The sequence below is a fragment of the Lasiosphaeria miniovina genome, assembly GCF_030549165.1.
Source record: "Lasiosphaeria miniovina strain SMH2392-1A chromosome Unknown B0T26scaffold_4, whole genome shotgun sequence".
In the NCBI taxonomy this organism is placed as follows: Eukaryota; Fungi; Ascomycota; class Sordariomycetes; order Sordariales; family Lasiosphaeriaceae; genus Lasiosphaeria; species Lasiosphaeria miniovina.
In genome coordinates, this window is record NW_026848223.1 from 1,949,071 (window position 1) to 1,958,628 (window position 9,558).

At 52.9% G+C, this 9,558-nt stretch overlaps 2 protein-coding genes across 2 annotated transcripts; both read left to right on the top strand.

The window, feature by feature from the left end:
* Positions 1–3,016: 3,016 nt before the first annotated feature.
* Positions 3,017–3,805, top strand: B0T26DRAFT_647367 (uncharacterized protein; the record flags this gene model as incomplete). Its single annotated transcript, XM_060437890.1, has 1 exon — positions 3,017–3,805. One exon carries the CDS (start codon positions 3,017–3,019, stop codon positions 3,803–3,805), a length of 789 nt encoding a protein of 262 aa, XP_060296087.1.
* Positions 3,806–8,075: 4,270 nt separating this feature from the next.
* B0T26DRAFT_829066 (uncharacterized protein) lies at positions 8,076–9,558 on the top strand. Its single transcript, XM_060447449.1, has 2 exons — positions 8,076–8,162; positions 8,393–9,558. The coding sequence occupies exons 1-2, from the start codon at positions 8,094–8,096 to the stop codon at positions 9,473–9,475; spliced, it is 1,152 nt and encodes a 383-aa protein (XP_060296088.1). The 5' UTR covers positions 8,076–8,093; the 3' UTR covers positions 9,476–9,558.

The following is a 9,558-nucleotide window of genomic DNA, read 5'->3' on the forward strand; positions in this document are numbered from 1 at the left end:
AAACCAAATATGAAGCTTTTTTATTGCTTTATTTGAGCGGTATTTCGCCCCTGTTTGATTTGGATATATTTGGTTGTATTTGGGTTTCATCGGTTTATTTGCATTTTTGGGGCCACTGGTGCCAACCGACGAAGTATTTGAGCTTTCCCAGGTAGTGTTGTTATTGAAGGGTCTTTCCTTTTATAATGACCGCAGGAGGTAGGGGCTGGCTAGCCGTAGAGATGAATTCTACGAAGGCAGTCCAGCTGCGAGATCCGGGTTGTTTTTTGATCAACACGTTGCTTTCTGAACTGCCTAGGACCCAGCCGTTCGAACCCTGGCCTTCAAGAATGCCTGTCTCGTCTTTATTCCAACGGTTCTCCGGCTTGATCGGTTCTCCGGCTTGATGCCCCGAACAACTGGAAGGGCCACGTATTCGAACCAGGCCGTGATAGCCTTCTTCGTAGCTCCGTTGAGGTGCACCGAGGTTAGTTAACTTAGCTAAGGTTTGCGGAGGACGTGATTAGACATACTTCAGCTGTATAGCTAAGGTTGGTTTGTTCGTTTGTTCGTTATGCGTATCTCGTGGCTATAGCCAAATTTTGCCGCCTAACTTCATCTCGAGCATTCTAGTGGCATCGCTGAGGCTTTGCTAACTTGTTCTGGTCGTGTTAGAGGTGGCCGTGGCGGGATCGACAAGTTAAATATTGTTCGTGTCCCCTTCAACGCATTTTTGGGATCTCGTAGCCAGTGACATTGCGGAAACGATACTGTGATGCGGGTCCCCCGGCTGAGGGGGTGCGATCGACTTTGGTAGAATGGCTCTGTTCTGTAGCCTATGTAGGACGCAGGTACCTGCCTACTTTAGCTATTTGTTTCTCTACATGTTCTTTGTCGTGAGACTTGAATTCCATTCTAGCAGCAATCTCGGGGCAGGTGGACTGTTCCTCCGTTTACGATGTTGTTTCCTTTGTCGCTGTTTCCCGGGCATCGGCGGGGCCGACTGAGGAAAGCGTTGCGAGCGCATGTCATCCTTGGCTCACGTTTCGTGTCCATCATCCCGCAATCACAAGGGAAAGAAATCAAAATAACGGAAAACAACGGTAGCTGTGCTAATTGCTTTCTACGGGGTGGGATGCTAGTACCTGGCAGCCTACAGGTAGCGCTCTAATCTTTTAACAAATTTCTAGGTACCTTACAGAGCGAGCGAGAGCCTCACAGCCCTGTCTTCGTACGCAGCGCTGAAGGCTGTTCCTCTCCGTGGGGATTGGTTGGTCATCCAACCATGTCGCTCCCAGACGGCAGTTTGGTCTGGCACGTCCAATACGGAGCGGTCCGGCAGGGCAGGTCCCTATTTCGACCACCCTTCACCTCACTATTTTCTTACCTGCCCTCCTTTTTCTTGCCACCCGCTCTCCTCGATTCACTTTCCCTTCCAAGAGCGCATAAATCTTCAACCCCGCCCGTGGTAGCCATAGCTTGCCAATATCACACGCAACCACGAAGCACGTGGCTGAGTAGTATCCGAGTTTCCTTTTGCCCACCGCCTGGTAAGTTTAGGTATCATTTCCTGCCTGGATAGCTTCCCTGCTAGATATGCCTCACCACTGTGAGCAGTTATACTATTTAATTGATAGATAAAACACATCACACTTTCACATACATCTCTCGACACACAACTGCGAAGCGCATTGCTGAGTATTAGCCTTTGCCTCTTGCCTCCCGCCTGGTAAGTACATATCAATTCTTGTTCGGACATGCCTCAGTGCTAGATATCCACCACTGCTGTATTCCTGCCTGGATTACTTCAGTGCTAGATATCCAGCACTGCTGCACTACTGCCTGGATTACATCACTGCTAGATATCAAGCACTACTGTATCCTTGCCAGGATATGCTTCACTGCTAGATATGTTTCATTTCTGCAACCAGTTTTACTAATTGATTGATATAGCACATAACATACATTTCTCGACACACTACCTCCCTTGAAATGCAGAACGGAAAGGGTCTGTCTGGCATGCCTTCGGGCTATTTCTACTTTGGCCAGTATGGTACCGACCAGGGTGCGAACCAGGCACCGACCCAGAGCTCCGCCGGCAAGCCTAGCCAGGCCCCCAGCGCCTTGAATCCCAGCGCGGTAAGTTCATGTCAAACATTCTTCTAGCTTAGTAAACCAGTACTAGATGCCATGGCGTGTTTAGTCCAGCTTTGTCGTGCCCCAGCGCACCGTCACAATCCAGCCCGGCCCTGTTGCTGCCAGTCGCCCTGCTCTTGCCCAGCCTTCGGGCTTGGGATATTTCGCCCCGCCACCGTTCGGACGAACGGTCGTGACATACTCCGTCTCAGTCCCACGCCAGCCGAACAAGGTCATATTTGCGCAGACAGAGGAATACCGCGTGCAGGGTAGTGCACAGAGCGAGGCGTACCACATGCAACCACAGGGCAGTGGTAACGACGAGCCGTTCGTTCGGCACAGCCAGTTTCTTCCTCCTCCCGGCTTTGAGCACCTGGCTCGGCACATGCCAGCCCCATATGGCAATGCTCGTTATGCCGTCGACGCACACTCGGGCGTCATCTCGCGTTCGGTGCCGTCTGCCATACCGCCCCCGTCCATCGCAGGTAGTCGTCCTGCCCACCGCCCTCGCCCCGCCCAGCCGACCGCCCCCGCCCAGCCGACCGCCCCTGCCCCGCCCACCAGCCCTGCCGCCAGCACGCGCGGTGCGCAGCAAGTGGTCGAGCGTTATCGAGACGCTCAGGCCCAGCAGCACAAGGCTGAGGCAGCCAAGCTGGAGGCGTTCCAGCAAAACCACTACAACAGCATGGTTACGACTGCTGCTGCGCGCCGACCCGGTGCAAGCGGGCCGAATTCATCTAGGTCTGTCGGTGAGGGCAGACCCTCCTCGTCGAATATGGCTGGACAGAGTGTCCAGCAGCAGAGCCAGCCGTTCGAGCTGGTAGGATTCAAGCCGAGCGGATCCAAGAAGCCGTCCCCTTCTGCGCTAGAGCTGCCGATTCGCCGATTCTATCCGATGAACATGGTGCGCGAGAAGCAGCTGGAAGAGGCCGGGGCGCCGAAGCCTACGTTGTCGGAGCAGCAGATCCGGCACCGCATCGAAGTTGGTTGCTCGCCCAACTACCACGGCGACCCGGACAACGAGGGGAATATGTCGGCGGATATTCCCGACGAGCTAAACTGCTCGTTCTGGTTGACGAACTTGCCGCCGTACGCCACGGTCAACATGCTGCTGGGGAAGATTCGGGATGTGGGCCGCATATATGCGGTGTCGATCAGCAAGCCGGATCTGGAAAAGGGGCATCTCACCTGCGCGGCCAAGCTGGTCTTTTTCAGTGTCGCGGACGCTACTCGGTTCTTGGGCCGGTACCCCAAGTACGGGAGTGAGGGCCTGGTCATGGATCGATACCGGGCGATGATATCCCGCAACCGCACACGAGCCGCCGAGAAAGGCCACCTCCCAGTTGAGCACACGCGAGCCATCATCATCACCGGTCCAAAGGATGTCGTGAACGAGCGCACGATCATGGCATTCCTCAAGCCAAAGTTCGTCTTCGTCATGGACGAGGTTACATACCTGGTCCAAGGAAAGTCGATCAATATCATGGAGTGGCGCTTTGGCAGTTATCGTTGCCAGTCCAATGCCGCATATAATGCCTTGTCCAGCGATGCAGGCATGAGGAAGGCTGGGGTCACGGTGAAGTACACTTGTGACCCGTGCGATGTCATTGTGCGGGATCCGGCGGTGGAGAGGCTCCTGAAGCGCACGGGGGCGTTCCCGCCGCTCTTCGATGCAGACCTGTACGACTAGACGGGGTCTTCTGCTGGGGTGGACGGGGTCTATGTTGGAATGACAAGGTCATTCGTGCTAGTCACTATAGTAACCGCTGCGAAAGGCCGCAGCGCTGGCACCAATGCAAATACGGTAATGCAAACAAAGCAAATACAAATATATGCAAATACAAATAACGTATTTTATAAGCGAGCGGCGAATTTCTAACCAACCTACCACAACTATCCTCAATTAAACCACCACAACACTAGGAAATAACAATAACTGAACCAGAAATAGATGAATTAGGCAATTCTCCAGCTTCCTGGCACGTGCGTGCATTATAGCCAGGCTTGCCGTATAGGCCACAATATCAGTCATTGTTCACTCTCTTCAGTACCTTTATTGTGACCACCTTGATCAGGCGTACCTGCCTTCACTTACAATTGGGTTTATGATGGTAAAGCAGCCTGGCACCAAAGTGTGGAGCTGAATGTCCCGTCTCCCCTGGGGAGAGGTGCGGGTTGCGGCGCGCATGATATGAAGAGCCACCGACCAGCGCCACATCTCTAACAATAAAAACATGGAAAAGGGAATATTAAGTAGAGTAAGTAAGTTGACCATCCCTATTTTGGCCCAGCCCACTTTTGGTCCGTGCTGAGCCGCCGACTCATGAATGACACCCTACATTGAAGCATGTAAAATATCGCCAAATCAACTAATTACTATACAACTTTCGACTTCTTCTTCTTCTTCCGAGCCCTCTGATTCGTCAGAGCTGTCAATTTCGCGCCCTACTGCCCTCTGCGCGCGCCGAATGTCTTTTATCGAGGCAAACTTCTAATTTGGGCTCAATTCCACCTTCTTCCTCTTGGTTCCCTTTTTGTTCTCAAGCTCAGCTTTCAGAGCCTCATTTTCGTGCCTGAGCTTAGCCAGCTCAAAGTCCCTGAGGGTGAATGCCTTCCTGACCTTCCTGAATAGTTGATGACGTGCCCTGCGGGCCGGGGAGCTGATGTTTATTTTGGCCGAAGCAATCGTAAGGTCCGTAACCTTATTAGGAGTCTTCCAAGCGCCGTAATCGTTAAGCAACTGTTGTTGCTGATGAGCCGTATCCCTCTCTTCCTCGAGAGTAGCTATAGCCGTACTTTTACCGGCTTTGTTGCTATTTTCTAGCACTCGAGGGCTCGTGAGTGGCTTGAGCTTATTTACCGGCTACAAGCCGGTAGCATACCACCCTGCCTTGCAGTTTTCTTCCTTGAATGCTTCTTCCCGGGCAGCCCGGTAACAGATCAACATAGTGCGCCGACCGGAGACCGTTGAATCGGAGCACCGGGGTAAGGAGTTAAACCTCTTCCGGTATGCCCGCTTCAGGACCGAGAAAACCGTCAAATCAAGCGGCTGAAGCACGTGTGATGAGTGTGCCGGTAAGTAAAGAAGCTGAATGTTGTTTTGGAAGCAGGTCCACGTATAATCATCAGTTGTATAACTGCCGTGGCCGTCAACAATGAGGAGCCGGCGTTCGTTATTGGCCGTGCGGGTATGAGGAAGGAAGACTTCCTGAAGCCATTTTAACGCACCCTCGTCGTCAATCCAGCCTTTTTCTTACGTGTGGAACTTCCAGCCTTTAAAGGGATCAATTTTGGTTGGTTAGTGTTGTTGTTGTAAGGTTTTTCCCTTCATGATTACCAAAGGAGGTATTGACCTGCCCGTTACAGAGATGCATTCCACGAACGTGGTCCAATTCCGTGATCCTGACTTCTTTTTCTTTAGCTTCTTGTTGTTGGCTCTTTCCTCAGATCCGAGAACCATGCCGTTATCACCCTGGCCTTCAAGAAGGCCAGTCTCGTCTTTATTCCAACGGTTCTCCGGCTTGATCAGCTTGACTGCCGGGAGGGCCAGGTAGTTGAACCAAGCCGTGATTACCGGGACCGTGGCGCCGTTGAGGCGGGCCGTATCCATGCTTTGGGCCCGCTGGGTCCGGATTGACGGGTTCCGGGCCATGAAGCCGCGCAACCACTTCGGTCCTACCCATTCCGGCTTCCCTCCGTCCACGGCCTCCCTCCGTCCACGGCCAGCCGGCGGGCAAATTCCCGGACCGTTGCATGCGTCGGAGGCAGGCCGAGAGCGCCTTGGAGGATGATCCATTCGGCGAGCCAGGCTTACGTCGCATGAGGAAGAACCTGCATGTGTTCGAATGCAATATGGCGGGATTTGTGGCCAGCTATACGGTTGCGAAGAGAGGTCCTTGGAACGCCACATTCTAGGGCCGCGCGCCGCACCGGAATGCCTTCGCGGACTTATTGCATGCCCTGCAGCATTTCCAACTCGTTATATTGAGGCATCTTTGAAATAACGGTGAAAGAGCTATCGATTGTAGTAGAATTGAAGGAATTTGGTGTTGTTTTGAGGAAGTTGCGGTGTGTTGAAGAAAAAGGATTCATCACATGTGCTGTAAGTGCATGGAGGCTTGCGCATGGGCCAAAAGTGGGCCTGGCCAAAATAGGCATGGTCAACTTAGTACTAAGTTCTACTCACATAAACAAAAAGTCAAAGAAACATACAGCACCAGAGATTCGCTGGTGGTCAGCCACCCAACTACTAGTCTAGCGGTTAGGAATCTTTTTTCTGGGACTCAAAGCGGCCGAAAATGAGGGTATATAAGAGTCGAAAATGGGCTCCAGAAGTGCACCGAATTAAAATGCGGCATCTTATCTCTTATCGAGGGCTAACTGTCACGGTCGGCGCCCAGCTGCACCGAACCCCGCCATGACGCTACCCGGCACTATCCCCAATCGGGACTAGGGCCCGGGTGGGGCGCGAACTCTATTGGTCCGTGCATGATTGGCACAACCACCACTTCCCCGCGCCCGGGATCACACCTTTGTAGAATTTCTTCCTTTCTTTTCCTTATCTTAGAATCCTTAGACAATGGTATAGCAAAACTAGCGACTTTCTTCCTAGCTGCTGTTGACCGCCGTCACACTAACCGCTATACCCCATCCGGCCGACCCCGCCCCAGCCAAAGCTACGCCGATTAATCGCGCGTGGCCGCCTGATAAGCTGGCCACGATAAGCTTCTGAGATTTATTCAGCCGAACGGAGCCACCGTAGGCGAGCTTGCGAGCCGGAGGTGACGTAGAGAGGCTGTCTCTTTTACTTTACCGTGAAGGTGCCGAAAGTTTCTCGCACAGAGATTGGCCTGTTGGCAGGCGGACCTAGCTAGGCAGGTAGGTAAAGTTTGGATGAAGTGGTAAAGCTTTAGATTCAAAAGTGTCTCTGCCCCATTCACCACGGTTGCTACAAGCAGTTCTGAGGGAACGGGAAAGGAAGCAGGGTGCCCTAGCTACTATGGAAGGCTATGGAAGATCTCGGAAGGTCTCGGAAGGTCCTACCTTGTAGGGCACTATGATGGAAGGTAATACAAGAAGGCAGGGAGCCGAGAACAATAGGAATAGTGGAGACCGACGGTGACGCTATATAGCAGAGGAATAACGAGAACCAGTATAGAGCACAATTCGTAGTTGAAGTCTTTGATCTTGGCCCTGTGGGGCAAAAAGAAATGGTCACCCTCCTCCCCCGCTCCTGCCACCCTCAATTCAGAGGTATCACGAACTTCAGACGACGTAGGGTACAGAAGGCAGGTGATCCGTGCACGACTGCAAATTTTGAGGCTCCACTCGCCCAGGTGCTTTTTCTATTTAAGAAGCCTTCCCCTTCTGCTTTCTCTCTCTTAATATTTTTTTTTCCTTTTAAGCCGGCCAGCACACCACACCACACCAGCATCATAGCGTCAAGATGGCTCACCAGCTGCCCTCGACCCCGGCAACAGTGACTCGAACGAGTCAAGCGGCAGTTCGGGGCCGAGTTCCAGCAGAAGGCGTGGGAATTGATAGCAGAAATCAACATGGGGGTCGATAAGCGCGCTGTCCAGGTGGACCTTGTGGCGCGCATGTTTCGCGACGATCCAGATGACATTAAGCCAACTGTCCTCATCGTCGTAAATGCCGAGTGGACCGCAGAGTTGAGAAATACCTGGGAGCCGGTTGTGGTCAAGCTGAAGCGGTATATCGGTACGTGTTTATCTCTCTTCCCAACGATCAAGCTGACCTGATTGTTTGCCTACCTAGATCAACGCGTCGCGGGTACGCCTTCCATGGGCTCCATGGACATCTACGTAAAAATGATGTCGAAAGCCTTGGTTTTGCCCAAGTACCTCGCCATCATCAATCCTGACGAGCAGGGGTCCTGGCAACTGATAGAGACTTGGCCGCGTATCCAGGATGGGATCCTCGGTATCCTAGAGAGCTTTAGTTCGACAGCCGGCCACATGACAGCCATTTCTCTCTTTAGACTTGGCTTTAATATCGAGGGCAGCGAGAATCCAAAGACAGTCTACGTGAGCGTCGACTACGACTCACCGGCGTTGGGTTGGCCCCCGGTCTTGGATGCGATGCAGGGATACGTGGAAACCTTCGAGATGGACCTCAAGGTTCATATGGAATACAACCTGGTAGGGCACCATGCCGACTTTCCTCTGCTGCCATTGGAGATCACGGCGGCTGAGAAGGAAACCAGATGAGTGATTTTAATTATGCGCTCCTGGGATCATACAGTAAGAAAGTCAAGGCCGGATCCGACATTGGTGCCGGCTGCTACATCACCCGCAGCGACAACAAGCTCACCAACCTCATGGTTGGCACTCTTGGCTGTTGGGTCCAGATCAAGGTCAAGGGCAAGGACTGGGCGACCATGGGTCTCACTTGCTATCACGTCCTCGGGCCCTGCCTCGAGGGCTACACGGTTGGTGTCGCCAAGACCCAAGTTCCAGGCCTCTCCGAAAAAGTGGACCGTTCATGCATGAGCGAGCCTACCCGAGACTCAGCCTGCTGGAAGGCGGATATCGATAGATTTTCCCCGAGGGATATGCCAACGATCGAGATGGTGGAGCACCCCCCGCGCGTTAAACACAACATCAATGTCACCGACAAGCACGCGGATATTGAGGACGATTTGCCCACTGAAGCACAGGAAGCAGCGGAAGCAGAGCTGAAAGAGGTGCTCGACTTCTTCAACAATGGCCATCAGTATTTCGGCAGGCCATTCTTCGCTTCGGGGTATCTGCGACGCACCAAGACATTTAATGGTCGACTGGACTGGGCCCTAATCCAGCCGCTTGACGACAGCCGAGTTGGTGGCAACGCCCTTCCAACCGTCCAGGATTGGCAATCGAAGGGGTATTTCCAATCTCAGATGCCTCGGAAACGGGACGGTGTTTTGGAATCTCAGGGCATCTCTCTTCATAACTGTGTTAAAGACGTGACTGTCGTCCACGACAAGGTGTCTGGATTCAAGATGGGAGCTTCGACGAGATACACAGCGGGTGAGCTGTCGTGGGTCCAGACGACTTGCACCATCACTGAGGACAAGTATGTGGCCGGCCGGAGCCTGGAGGATCGCAGGTCCACCGAGTTCGTCTTCGCACCCGTACAGCTAGATCCCAAGATTAGGTTTGGCAATCGCGGAGACTCTGGGGCTGTCGTGTTCGACAAGCTCGGAAGGGTCATGGGGCTGGTTTTTACTGGAGAGCGACCCCACCAATGCGATGCCGGATATATCATGGTGACGCCCATCGAGGACGTGTTTGCGGATATTAAGGAGTTTAGTCGCGGACAGGTTGAGGATATCCGTATCCTCGAAAGGGGTAATTAAGGAAAAGCGTTTAGGTGTTTCTAGGAGAGAGAAAGATATTACAAACCACTCGACTGTTTGGGTCGTCTGTCTGTAAGGGAGCA

Bases quoted from the DNA above. Each gene is read 5' to 3' on its own strand.
- B0T26DRAFT_829066 (XM_060447449.1), top strand. From the start codon at position 8,094: ATGACAGCCATTTCTCTCTTTAGACTTGGCTTTAATATCGAGGGCAGC. The intron at 8,163-8,392 runs GTGAGCGTCGAC...AAGAAAGTCAAG, and splicing joins AGAATCCAAAGACAGTCTAC to GCCGGATCCGACATTGGTGC.